At 35.9% G+C, this 17,384-nt stretch overlaps 4 protein-coding genes across 10 annotated transcripts in view; all 4 read left to right on the top strand.

Moving 5' to 3' along the window:
• The first annotated feature begins 31 nt into the window (after window positions 1–31).
• Window positions 32–1,761, top strand: LOC107263181 (phospholipid phosphatase 5). Of its 2 annotated transcripts, none has more exons than XM_025080500.1 (6): window positions 32–310; window positions 520–625; window positions 791–860; window positions 950–1,078; window positions 1,145–1,315; window positions 1,369–1,761. In XM_025080500.1, the coding sequence occupies exons 1-6, from the start codon at window positions 228–230 to the stop codon at window positions 1,536–1,538; spliced, it is 729 nt and encodes a 242-aa protein (XP_024936268.1). In that variant the 5' UTR covers window positions 32–227; the 3' UTR covers window positions 1,539–1,761. The 2 variants fall into 2 exon arrangements, with proteins under 2 accessions (XP_024936268.1, XP_015585594.1); XM_015730108.2 differs by having other exon boundaries at window positions 41–310; window positions 713–860.
• Window positions 1,762–1,923: 162 nt separating this feature from the next.
• Window positions 1,924–3,960, top strand: LOC107263180 (oxygen-dependent coproporphyrinogen-III oxidase). Of its 3 annotated transcripts, none has more exons than XM_025080498.1 (2): window positions 1,924–2,311; window positions 2,515–3,960. In XM_025080498.1, the coding sequence occupies exons 1-2, from the start codon at window positions 2,280–2,282 to the stop codon at window positions 3,698–3,700; spliced, it is 1,218 nt and encodes a 405-aa protein (XP_024936266.1). In that variant the 5' UTR covers window positions 1,924–2,279; the 3' UTR covers window positions 3,701–3,960. The 3 variants fall into 3 exon arrangements, with proteins under 3 accessions (XP_024936266.1, XP_015585591.1, XP_015585592.1); XM_015730105.2 differs by having other exon boundaries at window positions 1,969–2,316; XM_015730106.2 differs by having other exon boundaries at window positions 2,300–2,441.
• A 319-nt stretch (window positions 3,961–4,279) lies between these two features.
• On the top strand, window positions 4,280–7,360 carry LOC107263179 (ATP-dependent RNA helicase abstrakt). 3 transcript variants are annotated; one of them, XM_025080493.1, is made up of 11 exons: window positions 4,280–4,447; window positions 4,535–4,588; window positions 4,709–4,979; window positions 5,043–5,388; window positions 5,508–5,641; window positions 5,726–5,882; window positions 5,949–6,111; window positions 6,199–6,499; window positions 6,604–6,753; window positions 6,830–7,012; window positions 7,123–7,259. In XM_025080493.1, exons 2-11 carry the CDS (start codon window positions 4,556–4,558, stop codon window positions 7,257–7,259), a joined length of 1,875 nt encoding a protein of 624 aa, XP_024936261.1. In that variant the 5' UTR covers window positions 4,280–4,447; window positions 4,535–4,555. The 3 variants fall into 3 exon arrangements, with proteins under 3 accessions (XP_024936261.1, XP_024936260.1, XP_015585589.1); XM_025080492.1 differs by having other exon boundaries at window positions 4,280–4,464; XM_015730103.2 differs by having other exon boundaries at window positions 4,296–4,451; window positions 7,123–7,360.
• Window positions 7,361–8,770: 1,410 nt separating this feature from the next.
• The window catches only part of LOC107263166 (disintegrin and metalloproteinase domain-containing protein 10), a 76,958-nt gene continuing 68,344 nt past the window's right edge, over window positions 8,771–17,384 (top strand). Inside the window, exons 1-2 of one of the 2 annotated variants that reach the window (XM_025080488.1) lie at window positions 8,771–9,855; window positions 11,416–11,935. In XM_025080488.1, coding sequence (XP_024936256.1) covers window positions 11,797–11,935 — 139 coding nt within the window. In that variant the 5' untranslated portion in view covers window positions 8,771–9,855; window positions 11,416–11,796. The remainder of the gene's footprint in view (window positions 9,856–11,415; window positions 11,936–17,384) is intronic. The other variant, XM_015730090.2, reaches the window with a different exon arrangement.

Here is a 17,384-nt window from a genome sequence, read left to right as displayed (position 1 = left end):
GTGACGTCACCGTACAAAGTGGCTATACCTCGTCTATTTCTATGTTGTATCATGCTTAACCCTCGGTTTTAGCGGATTCTTCTAATGCAGCTTCGTTTCTTCATTACGTAGCATCGTTTTGGTATCCAGTCGATGCCGTGGCTGATGCCGTGAGAGCACAGTCTCTCAAGATGGCTGTCAAACGCAATGTTCATATCGTAGAGAATTATAGTTTTTAATAATCAAAAATGACTTCGGTGCGCGGGGTGGAAATAACGGGTGCATTTTGGTTCGATGTTATAATACGAATTATTCTGGCCTTGTCATTTTTGTAAGTCATTTACTTTAAAACAAAAGTTGTTTAATAGAAAGCATCGTCTGCTATGACAATTCGACCCCGCGAATGTTTGTACTGTGTTTGTAACATGATATAAATTATTTGTCAGTCTTCTGTTGAAATGCATTTAGCAATTGAATTTGAATATAATTTTAAAGATACCTTGGTTTAAAAAAGAAGGGATTAACTTAATGATATTGTAGGGAGCTGGAGAAAGCTGAACCATTTGCAAGAAAGATTCATGTGGAAGAGTTATGGCTCTACAAAAATCCTATCACCACCTCATATGTGCCCACCACCGTCTTATGGGTTTGTGTACAATTTAATCATAAATTTATCTAATTTTTTGTGTAATATAAAAATTGTGTAATTTATTAATGATTGCATACTTTACAGCCATTAGTATTTCTTGTACCAACTTTTGTGATCTGTATTACATTCATAATTACTAAAGATAGAGTCGACTTTTGTCAGGCATTGATGGCTGTGACATTAACGTTAGGACTGAATGGTGTACTTACTGATATGATCAAGATAATAGTGGGTAAGATACTGATAATATTCATAATAATACTTTCTTTTTTTTTGTAATTTTTGTCATTTTTGTCATTATAAGTTTACCTTTGTTTGTAGGTAGACCAAGGCCAGATTATTTCTGGAGATGTTTTCCCAATGGTGAAATGAATTCTGAATTAGAATGCACTGGAGATCCAAGTAATATAAAAGAAGGGAGAAAATCATTTCCAAGTGGACATTCCTCTTGTAATTATAATAACTTATGAAATGATAAGACTGTAACATATATTATTAAAAGTATATTTCTTTCAGTTGCATTTGCAAGTCTTAGCTTTGTTTCTCTATACTTGGCGGGAAAACTTCATACATTCGCGCTATCGGGAAAAGGACAAGCATGGAAATTACTTATTTTCTTATTTCCACTATGCATTGCTATTGCTATAGCATTAAGTCGAACTTGTGATTACCATCATCATTGGCAAGGTAAATATTTTTAAGAATGTCTAATGTAGTAAAACCAACTTTCTATTTTTCAGATGTTACCATTGGTTCTCTAATTGGGCTTTGCTTATCGTACTTATGCTATAGGCATTATTATCCTTCGTTAGATTCTCATGTTTGCCACAAGCCATACATAAATCTTACTGCTCAAGTTCAACTTGAATATGTTAAAGCTAGTAAAGAGGAACAAATCAAGTGGATTTAGTATGAATAATATAAAATTATGGCTATGATGTATTCACTTATATTTTATAATTCAGTATTCTTATATGTATTGATTTATCACTTTGTAATTCATTCCATTTTATATATTTATTGTATATCATTTGGTATAAATCCGAAGTATTTTCTATGTGTGAATAAGTATCCATGCTTAAAGGCCACTTGAAATAAACGATGTAATATAAATAAAAGAAACATTTTTGAAACATTGTGTTCTATAATATGCAGTTTAAAATATAAAACTGCACAGACATTAAGGTATAAATATAATTTGTATGTTCACTTTTTTTTTTTAATTTTAGATTGTATTTTTCTATAATCGGGCTATTTGATTTCGCTACAAAGCTATATTTTAAGACTTACGGTCTTCTAAATAATCATTTCATTGAAAGGAAAGCAATCATTTTCCATAGCGATATGCCTGTGCCGGAATGAGCCATATCAGCACTAAGGTTTAAGGTATTATAAAATGTGTGTAGCTTTATGGTACTCGGTAATCCTAGAATATTTTTTTCGAACAATTTACCTTTTCGAAGAATTGACAGTAAACGATATGTTGCGCCTCAAAGTAGAACCAAGGGTAATTCATTTTACTAGTCGATCATATTACCATATTTTGGTAAATATATTTGTGCGCCGTGATACCTTAGTGCTTGTCCATAATAAGAGATAAGTATCGGCAATAAGAATGTAGTGTGCCATACAGTGTCATCAAGCATGGGTTATGAAATCATTTTATAACATCATCATTTCAAAGTGAGGTATTAAAATTTACATTATCATCATAATTGATAAGAGAAATCTTAAAAGTTGATATTGAGATTATTAGTTCGAGACCGAAAAAGTGTTAATATATAATTTAACCTTCTTTACCTGTTCTCAACACGTAATTTCACCGTATTTGTATTTGCTGTTATATTTTTACTATATAATTTTCTGTAATTAAATATTTTTTATAGATCTACTGTGGATATGGCTTCTCGAATATTTGGGAGGAGCTGGAAGCACGTCTTCTCCTTTATTTCCTATCATCATATAATGCAAAAGGAGAGTTACAATCTAAGCTATGTGGGTGCAGGTTTACTTGGAACTGGTATAGTTATCTATGGTACTTCAAATTTTGGAGTTCAAGCGGCAGAAGCACCAATAAACAATAAAGAATTTATGGCTGAACCAATTACAAGTATTGAGAAGCTAGAAAAGAATCGAGGAAATATGAAAACTAAAATGGAATTACTTATAATGAAGATACAGTCGGACTTTTGCAAAGCACTTGAACTGTTTGAAGATGATGATACACATTTTAAAGTAGATCGTTGGGCTAGAAAGGAGGGTGGTGGTGGTATAACTTGCGTGCTTCAGGAAGGAAAAGTATTTGAAAAAGCAGGCGTTAATATCTCTGTAGTCTCAGGAACATTGCCACCAGGAGCAATCCAACAGATGAAATCCCGTGGGAAGAAAATGGATGATGGATCGCTACCATTCTTTGCAGCAGGCGTCAGTGCAGTCATCCATCCTAGGAGTCCTATGATTCCGACTATACACTTCAATTATCGCTACTTTGAAGTTGAGAATAAGGATGGTTCTGTGCAGTGGTGGTTTGGTGGTGGAACAGACCTCACACCTTATTATTTAGATGAAGAAGATGCAAAGCACTTTCATCGAACCCTAAAAGCAGCTTGTGATAAACATGATCCTACATATTATGAAAGATTCAAGAAATGGTGTGATGATTATTTTAATATTGTGCACAGAGGAGAACGTCGAGGAGTTGGTGGCATCTTCTTTGATGACTTAGATACTCCTAATCAGAGTGAAGTTTACAATTTTGTGAAATCTTGTGCTGAATCAGTTATTCCATCATATATACCAATTGTAGACAAGCACAAAAATGACGGCTACGGATACGCAGAACGTCAGTGGCAATTGCTTCGAAGAGGAAGATATGTCGAATTTAATTTGATATATGATCGTGGTACGAAATTTGGTCTTTATACACCAGGGGCTCGTTATGAAAGTATATTAATGTCTTTACCACTGACTGCAAAGTGGGAATATATGCATGAGCCAGCAGCTAATTCTAAAGAGCAGAAGCTTATGGAAGTTTTAAGGAATCCCAAGGATTGGCTTAAACTTGATGTATAAGATTCATAAGAATTTTTTATTTCAATATTCTGTAACAATTACCTTCTATTATTAATAAGTAATCAGTACACTGACTTATTAAAACAATCATTGTAGTTTGTTTCTTGTAACAGATACTAATCTATGTGCACAAATTATCTGTGTACAATGTAAATAAGAAAACATTTTGTGAAACGCATATAAACCAAATGTATGTACATACAAATCATTTTAATATATAAGGTATTATATTTTTATTTAAATAACAATACAAATTTTAAAAGGTGTTACATTTTGTTATTTATGGAGCTATTTTAGCAGAAAATATTTGAGATATAGTGATTCAATAAAATTTCTTGTAATAACGTTGTTCCTAATTCTTAGCACAGTCTAAACATGTATGGAGTATACTCTTTTCCATCTTTCTTTTTTTATTAATTATTAAGAGCTTAATGACGAAGCCGATAAACAGTTGGAACACATTTACGAACTACCCTAGCGGATAGACGGCAAGTGTAGAAAGTAGGAAAGTAGAAAGTAGTGATGAGTAGGGAGATGCACAAAGTTGCGGTTTTCGGCGATACCCTTTGCCGGCCAGGCTACACGTTGATAATCACGTTCAGCTCAGTTACGGCGAGATATATATTATCGACGGAGGCGATGGTCACGAAATCCTACGATTAACCGCCATCCTTTTGATATCGCCTGAAACCGTAGCGTTGTGCATCTCCCCACTCCTCTCTGTCCCTACTCATCTCAATCGTAAGCGTAGGTAATGACAGTTTGTAAATACACATTTTTAGACCTATGAAAGTACTCGTAATATTAGTGATTTTGTAATTTTATAAATTTTAGGGTCTTGTAAGTGTAATCATCATGGGTGGGGATGATAAGGATTCTCCTGCCAAGGTATATATAACAATTTCCTATTATTCTATTTCAGGCAGTTTAAAATGAAGAAATGTAAATTTTATTTTTATACTATCTTTGCCTATTCTGTTATTTAATATATTCTTGTTTTTTGCACAGAAATATAAACGTGATATTAAGGAAGCTAATGATTCTGATTCGGATGATAATTATGAACCATATATACCAGTCAAGGAACGTAAAAAGCAGCAGCTTATTAAGCTTGGGAGACTAGGACAGCTAAAAGAAGAAGCCACAAGTGGTTTTGGAGGCAGAAGTAGTAGTGAAAATGAGAAAGATGATGGAGATGATGACGACGGCCAAGTGTGGGGACGCAAGTCCAACATTTCTCTCCTCGATCAGCACACAGAATTGAAAAAACTAGCTGAAGGTTTGTCGCTCACTTTACCTAGACTATAATGTTATAATAATCTCAATTTGATTCTGATTCTAGCTAAGAAAGAAAGTGCTATGGAACGACAATTGAAAGAGGAAGAGAAGATTTTGGAAAGTGTAGCTGAAAATAAAGCTTTAATGGGTGTTGCTGAATTGGCTAAAGGTATTCAATATGATGATCCTATAAAAACTAGTTGGCGACCACCAAGGGCAATCTTAAGCTTCTGTGAAAGCAGACATGAAAGAGTTCGACGAAAGCTTAGAATTTTAGTCGAAGGTGATGAGGTACCTCCCCCACTAAAAAGTTTTAAGGAAATGAAGTTTCATCGAGGAATTTTAAATGGACTAGAGCAGAAAGGAATCAGTAAACCTACACCTATTCAAGTTCAGGGAATACCAACTGTGTTAGTTAATGATTATTATTCTAAAAACAATTACATTATTAGCAATTATCCGTTTTTAGTAAACTAACGTAAAAGAACACTTATGCAGTGTAAAAATATTATACTAATTTTTTTTGCAGATTATCAGGCCGAGATATGATTGGCATAGCTTTCACAGGTAGTGGTAAAACACTGGTATTCGTTCTGCCATTAATAATGTTCTGTCTGGAGCAAGAAACAGCTATGCCTTTTATAAGAAACGAAGGTCCTTACGGTATGTAACACTTATATTAGTTACGTATAAAGAAAATTAAAAAGCTAAATATTTTTCTTAACACTTAGTTGCTTTTGTGAATAGGCCTCATCATTTGTCCATCTAGGGAGTTAGCAAAACAAACTCATGACATTATACAACACTATACGAATAGTCTAAGACAAGCAGGTTGCCCAGAAATTCGTAGCTGTTTAGCAATTGGTGGTGTACCAGTTTCTGAATCTCTGGAAGTCATAAATAGGTATGCTGGCCTATATCACCCGTGTTTTTTCAACTGCTGTTATTGTACTGTATTCATATTTTTCAGAGGTGTACACATAATGGTGGCAACACCAGGCCGATTAATGGATATGTTAGATAAAAAGATGGTAAAATTGGGTGTTTGTCGTTACTTGTGTATGGACGAAGCAGATCGTATGATAGATATGGGTTTCGAAGAAGATGTTAGGACAATTTTCTCTTTCTTCAGGGTATATTTCTAACAAAAATTGTCATCCCTGTAACATTCATTTATATTACCTAGAAATGTTAAATACAAAGAAGGACATATATTGCAGGGTCAAAGACAAACATTACTCTTCTCAGCAACTATGCCAAAAAAGATTCAAAACTTCGCTCGATCCGCCTTGGTAAAGCCAGTAACGATAAACGTAGGAAGAGCTGGTGCTGCATCAATGAACGTGATTCAAGAAGTAGAATACGTAAAGCAAGAAGCTAAAATCGTATATTTACTAGAATGTCTTCAAAAGACTACTCCGCCGGTGTTGATATTTGCCGAAAAGAAGCAAGACGTGGACGCCATTCACGAATATTTACTTTTGAAGGGAGTAGAAGCTGTTGCCATTCATGGTGGAAAAGGTATACCATTATAATATTAGACTGAATACTGTTGCTATACCATAGTAATCAATTACGACACAAGCATTATGCTACGGAAAATCTTAGAATTTTACTGCCTTTAGACCAGGAGGAAAGATCTCGTTCGGTAGAAGCTTTTCGTGCAGGACGTAAAGACGTTCTGGTAGCTACGGATGTTGCTTCAAAGGGTCTTGATTTTGCGGATGTGCAGCACGTTATCAATTATGATATGCCAGATGACGTCGAAAATTACGGTGAGTTAATTTACATAACAAAAAATCAATTCTTCATATAATATCTTAATGTTGTAATTAATTGAAACAAATGCAGTTCATCGTATTGGAAGAACTGGTCGTTCAGGGCGCACGGGAATAGCTACAACATTTATCAACAAAGCTACTGACGAGTCTGTATTGCTGGATTTAAAACACTTGCTCATGGAAGCAAAACAAAAAGTACCACCGTTCTTGTTGGAACTCTGTTCCGAGAATGAGAAATATTTGAATTTGGGAGGTATAATTTACATTTATCGCTTGTATCATCGATGAGAATATTATTGTAAAGAATGCTTTAAGTAATGCATAGTAACAAGGATTAATTAATATTACTCATTGTGTTTTTAGATGAACGTGGTTGCAGTTACTGTGGTGGTCTCGGTCACAGAATTACAGAATGCCCCAAATTGGAGGCTATACAAAACAAACAAGCATCGAATATTGGTCGCCGTGATTATTTGGCCAGTAACGCGGCTGATTATTGATTTATACGTTTTTATTGGACGCATATACATAATACGCTTTTACAATTAATTGGATTTATACAATAGGTATTCAAATCAATAAATGAAACATCAAAACCAAACAGTATCCTGTAATGAATTAATTAATTTCAAGCTTCATTTTTTATATTCATCACCATAAAAAATCTTTTTTCAAAACCAATTTGAATCAATATAAAAACCAAATAGTATCCTGTTACTATCATCATGATCACGATCATCTTTCTAATATCTTTAAGGTGAACGGGATCCCTAGACAAGATCTTTTACTCGTGAAATGACTGTACTACTGAATAACTGTCAAGCTTACGCGGAAATAAATTCAATTTAAAAATATACGTAGTATAAGCCATAAAGAGGTACCAACATGTCAGACAATATTACACCTAGAATAAACAACACCTAGCACATTTTCCTTTCATTTATATTCAGTGCTCATTCAAGAACTACATATAGTGCAACTTCTGGCGTTGCCCGGAACTTAGGAAGAATAGGATGACAGACGTATTCGATGGCATGGCGATGATACGACACTAACTTCACCACTGACAGTCTAGATTAACGGGATTCGTACAGGTATGTATTAAGAGAGATTGTGACGGCAGAAGTCTTACTGTCATTTATTTAGGTTAATTTTTCAGTTGTAAAATAACTAAATAATGAAAGTTATAGTAGAGATTTTTCTGGCATAAGTAAATTGTACAATAGTGTCCAGAATGGATACCAACCATAGATAATATATCGAATCTGAAGTCGAAGTGTAGGTAGATTCGCCATTTCTCAACGCCCACCTTTCGCCTATTTTTATGAATAGAACATCAGCATTTTTTTAAAACCGGCGAACTGGGTGGCTGGTTGGAAACCTTGCACTGTGAAGCAGTATTTTATGCAGAAGAATTTCAAAGAAATTTACAATCTCAATGAATATTCAGGCTTACATAGAAATACAAACCCTCTGGTCTTTAGCCTAATTGCATTCACAATAGTAGCGTTTCGCGACACTGAATTGCCCCAGGTTTAATGTGCAATACTGAAGCCTCCACCTCCTCGTATTCTACTCATCCCCTCGAGCTTTTATACTCACTCTTGCTAAGTTGCTAACCCTTCCTTAAATTCTCTTCTTCTTCGTGGTTGTAACAATGCTTGCCAGTTTACGGTTGCCGGCTTGATTTATAATAGCGATGCGAGTTCGTGGGATTTAGACTATACTATTTGAAGTTATAAGGAAATGCAGATAAGGATCCAATACGATTATTAAAATACAGATTAAAATATACAGTGCGATTGAGAGTGAACTTTCGTTTTTTTTGAAGTACTTAAAAATTAGCTAAAAATTATTTATATACTACATTATGAATTTTACCACAAAACAAGTACTTTATTATTATTATTTGTCTTCATACGTATATGAAATTTTTTAAGTATATACTTGTACACATATTATTGATACCCCCCTCCCCCTCCTCTCCAATAATAATTAAAAATATATTTAAAATCTGTCTATGATATCCAAAGTCAATGATGTAATTTATGGAGTTTGGAGTAAGATTGGATAGTTTTTAACAGCCATGAGATCCTCTATAAGAATTTCATGCTTATACCGTTCCGTACTACAATATATCCGTGTGCCATGATCACTTAATTTTTTTTGAATTAGTCAATTTGTCGAAATAGACTCAGGATAAAACTACAAGAGCGTATTCAGTCTGGTTCTAAGATAAATGCATGCGGGTTCGCTTTCGTTCCTGAGGTACGTAGGAGGACATAAATGGTAACCAGTAGAAACGTATACACAATTTTTAGCAGGCTCGGCAGATAAAATCCACAAGGACTTGAAAAAAATTATTAGATTCGTTACAGAAAAAAAAAATATGTCGCGGGCAACAGCAAGCATAACTATCGAGAGGTAAAGTAATTCCTATATTTATAATAGTGATTGAAGAAGGGTTAGGAAAGAAAGGGATTCTGAAACAAGGGTATACTGACACAGTACTACGCTAGTGAAATGGGAAGAATATACAGCCGTGCGGGAGCGATAAAGAGAGTAAAGGTGTGGATTGTCAATCGAGAAGGAAAGAGAGAGAGAGAGACAAGTAAAACAAGAGGAAGCGAATAAGGGATACGTAACAGGGTAGCGGCGATCATCGGATACAGTGGGGTATGACCGTGGGGGCTGCTCGGGGTGGCGGTTACGGGTTGGGGTAGTTCTGTGGGTTAGGTGGGGGTGAATAGGACGTCTGGTGGGGGGAGAGAGAGTCGTTGTCCTCGGATCGCGTCGGATCCTCGCTCGGCAGCTTACGACTTGCTGGCAGCTTCAGTACGACGCGGAACGCGTTCTTGTTCGGATCCTTGTTCGTGATCTCACGGTTTACCAAGTGCCGTGACTTGGTAGCACGTTGGTGTCGGTGCCACGTGACGTTTTTCTGAAACGATATATATACTGATACGAGATACTGTTTACTATCAGGTCGTGGTCAATTATGTCAGAATTGTGCTAAACGGGATTCCATTGATGCAGGAGGAACGTGTTGCTTGTGTTGTACTTATCCGCGGTCTGTCTTACCTGCCAGAAGAGAATGTAAGTTGGCCGGCAACGATGCCAAATCTACAGCGACTCTAGTGAATCATGCCTTGCTTGTCGAAGCGAATGTAAACCTGTGGAACTGCTCTGACACTCGTCGTTCTCTTCTTCGTGTGATTTCGATGTCCTTAGGTAGCATTTCGTAATTATTAGAGACGTCGATGATCGTGCTAGAGTTTTCTGGATATACCTGATGGTTTTTACGTGACTCATGTGTATTTCAAAAAATACCGTTGACTAACTGTCGAGACGTCAATAAGGTCCTTTTTTATAGAGTGCAATAGGTACAATAGTAAGGAAAAAATGGTTTGATGCGAATTCTTTGGTCTGTAGCACGTGATATTTCCTTTTTCAAGAATATTCGTGAAGATTGCTCCTCTGGATACAGAGAATTTACATTGTCGTATGCATTTTATGCTATAAAAATATATTTAATGTTAGTTTTTGCATTTCGTGATTTAATCGCACTAAGTTGTTCGTGTCTCTTAATTTTGAAATAGTGTCTTTAACTTATGCTTCATACTTTGGGCAAATGTCAATGACATTTTCTGTGCAATGATTGATGGCCTGAGAGTCTATGTAAACTTCCGTGTCGAGTTTAGATTTGCCGTTATGCTCGTCACTAATCGTATTCCAAAACAGGATTTAGTATTATAAAGATGAAGGTGTTTAGTGCTATAAAAAAAATCGGAAAACTCACATTTTCACGTTATTTATTGTATAATGGTACATTTATAAAAGTTTTCATTGTTTACTCTCAGATCTCAAAATTAGCTAAAGGCGTGAATTTATAAGAAAATGCATATTGTTTTCTTGAGATTTTCAATTTTTTACCGACTTCCATTTAGCCACGTATCCACGTGCAACTTTTCTATTTCTACTCCGTAACGCACGATCGCCTAATTTTATAAGAAGTTACGTACCGTTACGCGAAATTTGATCTGTATTCCTATCGGTATATCTATTGTATTACAAAGCGTCATCATCATTCACATGTACATAGATATATACGGGACGAGATGTACAAGATTATTAGTCTAGAATATATCGTGCTTCGTGGAAAATTTTCGGAATATTGCCATTGTCATTTTCAATTTGAACCTCATTATCCACCTGAAACTTTTGCCTTTTGGAATACTCCGTGAATTCAGATCCGTCTCTGTCGCCAAGATTATCTTCGTATTGTACTCCGATTGACTGCATCATTGTTCAAAGAAAACTTTAGAGACGCTAGTAGATAAAATGGATCTAGGTCACATCTTGAGATTCATTTAAATAAAGACCTTAACACTGTTATAAACTTTGCACTCGTGAATTACGAAGCATAACTTTATACAGTATACGTATTTCTTAGCAGTACAGTTTCTTACCGTATAATAGACATGATATAATCAAATTATCTGAATAATCAAATTAAAAATCATTAATTGAACATATAAGAATTGTGCGATGCTTCAATATTTCTTTATCAAAGAAATTTCCAATTAGAACCGTGTTTCGATCAATTTCGTTTAACAAACTTATTCTCGTACCTGACGTATAAAATATTGTTCGTAGATGACACTTTTGAATTACCAGTATACAGAGGGCGCAGACGCGAAGATCGGTAGGTGCAGTGAAATAGGAAATTCGAATGATTTCGGCATACCTGAAGGAAGATATAAGAGGAAATAAATAGTGCCATCTAGAAGAAAGCGACAACGTTCACGCGTGGATTCCTTTAGCGTGAGCGTCAAGTGAGATAGGTGAAAGAGGAGATAAGTAACAAGCCACGAAATTAAAGCCAAAAACGTAAAGTGTCAAGGAAGCAGTAGTGATGCGCTTGGCTAGTGTCGGAAGTGTGGTGTTTGGCTTGCGGGACGGCAGATAGCGTTAGTGGTGCGTGCGCGAGGGCCCTATTGCTTTACGGGCCCCACGCTTAAGAGCAGGAACGTCACAATGTCAAAGGGTAAAGTGGTGACAGGCCAAAGCTATGGGGCCCACACGATACACTTAATCTACCTAGGGCTCTTCGTGTATTTCTTGCTTCTCGTCGATGCTTCGCCCTTACATCGTCATCCGTTAACGCCGCACAGAGGTGAGTCAACTACCTATATTCTATATTCGTTCTTAAATTTTTGTAACCTTTTTACATGCTTTTTCTCTTTATTAGTTTTTTTTTTTATTGTGACCAGCAGGAATGTTATAAACTATGAAATGTCAATTAAGAGAAAACTTGATGCCGTCTAAGTATTTACCACCAGGAAGCTTGAGTGTAGCGAGGGGTTCCGTAAATTTAGGCGAGTCCTTTGGATTTTTCTGTTACTTTATTGTTACCTTTCTTTTTACTATGTTAATACGACAAAGAGGAAGCACGTATTTTACTTTGACGCGCGCTAGTAGCGTTTCTTTTTTTTATCCTCTTTGTGAATGCTTTTTAATATGCTTGTTATCTCTTTTTACTTGTTATAGAATAAAATGAGAAAATGTATTAGGGATTGAGATTACTGCGTAGGACAGCCAAGAAATAACTATCGAATTTTCACTAAGATTAAAGATAAATATTTTGTCGCTTCGTCGCGAAATAATAAATCGGAATACATTTGTCTCTGATATTGATAAATAAGTAGATATCATTAGCTATGGATTCGTAAATACGTAGCAGTCATAACATTAGATAAAGAATAATTAAATAATGTATAACTACATAAACTTTATCTATGTCAAATTTTCTATAGCAGGAGAGGATTAGTCTATCATACAGTTTCTGTTAGCAAAATGTTAATCGTAATTCTAGTAACTATATACATGATTAAAGGCTCAGTGCTAAATAAAAATGAAATTATAAATGCATTAGTTCTGCAATGCTGAAATAAAATCAGAAGCTAAATTCAAAACAGCATAAGTTAAATTCTCAGACAATTCCATACTGACTATACTGGCGTTCAATCCGTGATCGCGTGCCAGGAAATATTTTCCAATGTGCCCAGAGTCGAAAGCGGTGATATCGCCCCTTTCTAAATAAATATGCATTTGTCGAAGGTATTGAAAGCAGTTCCGAGAAATTATTACCATAATCATGAAGAATTATCGATCGAGACAAATAACAAGTCAAAAGTATCTAAATTTTATAACAGTTTAGACGATGTAAATATTGTATTATTAAATCAGCGAGATTTGTTTAAAATCATTTTACAGAAACATTTAATCGTATCAATTTTTATTTTGATTAATCGTTATCGCGTAATCGACAATTATTTTGTTTTATTTCACCAAAAAAGGGATTCGCCCCGTTACGAAGGCCCAAAAAGTATATAAGAGAAATGCATGCATATACCTACAAGTGAAATGTATCATCTTCGGAGAGATATGGGACTCGGCTTAATTCCGTTGATGTGACGAGTGAACGAATCTAGGAGAATTAAAATTGAACGCGACCGCATGAAAATTCAAAGTCGAAACATTCACTACGTTACCCTCGTAATTGGCCAGTCGTAAGTACAGATATCCAGCTTAATTACTGAACAGTTTCTTCCTTGACTCTGACACGTAGTTCGGAAGTGCAACGTCCGCATTACCACGGTTAGCAGAAACGACGGAGTCAAAATGAAGATCGCGGGGAAGATCCTAGGCAGGTTCTTTTTGAAAGGGCATAATGAAAGCCCTAATGCATCGCTAGGAAAAGTCTTTTGAAGAGGTATGACCCTCGCGGCGGAGAGCATTTTCATATCCTTGTAAATAAGGTAGGAGTCGACGTCTGGCTAGTAGGAGGTTGACCCCTTTGACCCTTACACACTTCAGTGAGATAGGGATGCCTCGTAAAGGCTAGAACGGTGTTATCATCCCCTTGTTATTAGTGTACCACTATCGCAACGTCAGACGGAAAATACGAAAGACACTAGAAGATACGAGACTTTCTGGGATTACATGTGATTATACGTGTATCTACCGACTTAAAACCCTCCGAGACCCTTAACAAACGCATGCTTGACTACCATGAAGTCCCAGCTTGTAATTCGTTTGCGTGACCGAAGTTGAGCATTATGGATTGATAGCATCTGGTCTTGCGAAATGTTTCCATGCAATGTGACCATTGGACATTCGGTTATGCGATGTGAAAAATTTATTTTTCTGGTGCCTTCAATCATTTTAATACGGTTTTAATAATTTTTTTAGGTTATGGTCCTACTTTAGGGGCGTTTTGTTTTTTTCGAGGAAAAAGTTTCTAGGCAAATTCATTCCCTCTTCGTGATGGAATTTTGTATGCGTGATGAGATCGTTAATAAATTTTTTATTTATTAATATTTTTACTTTTTTTTTTTCCAATAGGGTTATCGCGTGGGAAATCGCGATAACGGAATTTTTCGATAACTATTCGATATTAAGGATATGTCTCAAACGATAAGAGTCTCCGTGCTTGAATTAACAGGATTCTTTGTTTATTCCATTGCAAGGGTGAATTTCGATATTATATCGTAGGTGATAGGGATGACGTATAGCGTACGGCAGATGGGTATCTTATAGGTAAAGTAAGAGAATGGAATTTCCATATTAAGAAATTATATTAATCAGTGAGCTAGACTGGGGGCTTTGATGCTCTTGGGGGCTGATGTAATTTTAATTTTAAAGCATTTCATGGTACTTGGACGATTTTTTATGTTATTCTGTCTCATATTCCATTTTCGGTTTTCTCGATATTTAACGTTATCAAAATGTTTCGTAATTTCAGGTTTATTTACTGACAACGGTAAAACATTGCTCTGCGTTCCTGACTTATTGCTATGCGAACCACCACGCGATTCTCTTTCGAGGCACGTAGCATTTTTTAAAATTAATACGTACATTCCCGTCTCTTCGTAGTAGCCAGAAAGCTGGCGCGTACCGTTTGTCAAATAACGTACGAATGGTAACAGCCTGTGTAGTGGAATTATTATTTATTATATTTTCTGGCTTTTTCTTCTCTTCTCATAACGGATACTCAGCTGCTTAACTATGTATTACTATTTGGATTACGTATTGAGCTTTCAAGTTTGTCAATATATTTCAAGCATCGTCTTACCTATACTACGTCAACATTGGATGACAGCGTGCGGAGTGCATGTTACACGATATGAAAATAAGTAGATTCTGGTAACATGGATATTTGATCTACTATGAAACGTATGTTTGTCACATTGAATTTCGTGGGTGTGAGCCGGACTCTAGTAGCGACTGAATAATCGAGTCAATTTAGTATCAATTATTAATAGTAATGAAATGTGTATTTCTTTTGACAATTTGATTGTTACAATTTTTCTTTTCAACGTGAATGTGCTCCGTTTTTAATAAAGCTGGCTTGAGATTTCATTTATGTTACAATAGAAATGCTTTCCGTAGGATATCTTTACAGAAAAATATTTGCCATGTTATTGAATCTGTAACTATTGATTATCGTTGTTTACTGTTTGCTCAGATTTCTTTTTTTCGATCGTTCTTCATTTATTGTGTCATTTCCGTCCAGTGTATCGTTATAGAGGTCGAACAAGGGGTAGTCACCCCATTGAGGCTGATTGTGCGCGGAGGAAAAAAAAGGAAAGGTCATCGAAAGAGGATTCGCCTTTCGATTAACTTGGGCTTTCGGATACCCAAAATATTGGATATTATAGCGTGACCTACTTATTGTCACTCCTTCGTACGGATCGAACTGTGAATTCGTTTTATACATGAAAAAACTATATAAATATATATGTGTATATATATATATATATATAATCGAATCTCAAATTTGAAGGTCTCCGGTGGATTTTTGAGAAATTTCATCCACGTAATTTTTACCCCAACCGGAAACTGGTATCGGATGTATTTATATAGGTTGAACCAGTCTGGAAATTTTGTAAGGTAAATTGATACAATGGGATGGAATCAAATTACAGTAATATGGAACACAGTAGTAGGGAATACCAATACGAACCTTTTAGTCCTGGGAATTTGTCAAGTATTACTTACTAAATTTTTTTTGTTGGAATTTCAAAAATTACCGGTATCGGTCATTCTCATTTAGATGGGTATAATATATAATATTAATTTGTAATATTAAAGAAATATATATTGCCGCATTTAATCTTGTCAAATTTCATTATACAGATTTAATTATCAGAGATCGTGGGAGGCTTGTTGTGTTTATTGGGTAATTCGATGGATTCATTAGAAGTCGACATAAATTTCATTAAGTATGAGAAACCGGTAATTCCCTTGCCGAATTATTACGCGTTCTCATATCCCCGTGTTATGATCAACGACTTTCGGCCAGATGTCGTGTGTAGGGTGAGGCTAGGTATACGAACGTCCTGAAATTGGACAAGGAAGTAGCAACGAGTCGTGGGTTCCCATTGGTGAAACTTTCGCAACGGCAGAATAGAGTCGAGTTGTCTCGTACCTGGTGAAAATTAATTCGCCATCTTTTCACATCCAGAGAAAAACACGACTGGCTATACACCGGAAAGACGTGCTCCTTAAATTGCTTTTCCTGAACGACTTATCGAATCCCAAAGCTACACCTACGAACACCAACCACCCTTCTCGTCGATACGTTTCATTGATTCAGAAACGTCAGGAACTTACGCTGCTTCGACTTTATATTTATTGTCCTCGACTTTATAAACTTTATTTCTGCTACCTTTACTTTCTTTTTTTTTATCAAGAACAAAAATCGTTCACAAATATTACTTCCCACAGTCTCATAATCATTGCTGGGTTACACCTCGTGTAATGCCGTCTTGTAAAAAGTAATGGAAGCATTTAATAAAACTTTATTATTTATTGAATATTATTTTAGGAATAATTAGAAATGGTCCTATATAAGATTTATTAATTTTTTCTAATGGCACACAATATTCTGTTTGTACAGTGTAAATATTTTCATCGGATAGCCCTTAGAATATATGCAATCTTAATGTGCCGTGTATAGATGTGTCAATGTTATTTGGAACTGACAGTAAAACTGCCAACTCTGAACGTGCACAAATATCCCGCTGACGATTTTCCTCGAAGCGACGTGAATGGCAGCGTCGCGCGACACTGAACGACGAGATGATCCCGAGAGTGAAAGCGCGCACTTAACGCCTAGTGACTCGTAGTGGCTCGTTGCGAAATCTCATAAAGTCTCGGTGGCTCCTTTCAGACAGTCACAGATCAATAACAAAGACCGATCAATCGTACATACATACAGTTAGTGGATGACAAGCCTGACGTATACACATATACGCGAGGATCTTTCGAGTGTCTTTTTACGAGGCCTCGGGAGTCTCCACGACGGAGTCGGTACGGCCGATCCTCATGGAATTTAATACTGTCGCCAAAAGCTGAACTAAGGGCCATCCTGACTGTACCGTTCTGAATACATATTTTAACGTATCTCGCCAAGGACAATCCCAACCGCTGAATGAAACATGAGCCGCATTTATGGACGCACGATAAAATAACAATTTTACGAGCGATATATAAATTTTATTGGTGGCACGTTTGTTAAAAAAAAAAAAAAAAAAAAAAAAAATAGGCAAAGGTAAAAA

This window comes from Cephus cinctus, unplaced genomic scaffold (assembly GCF_000341935.2).
Source record: "Cephus cinctus unplaced genomic scaffold, Ccin1 Ccin1_scaffold0132, whole genome shotgun sequence".
NCBI classification, from domain to species: Eukaryota; Metazoa; Arthropoda; class Insecta; order Hymenoptera; family Cephidae; genus Cephus; species Cephus cinctus.
This window is presented reverse-complemented; position numbering and strand designations above follow the sequence as displayed.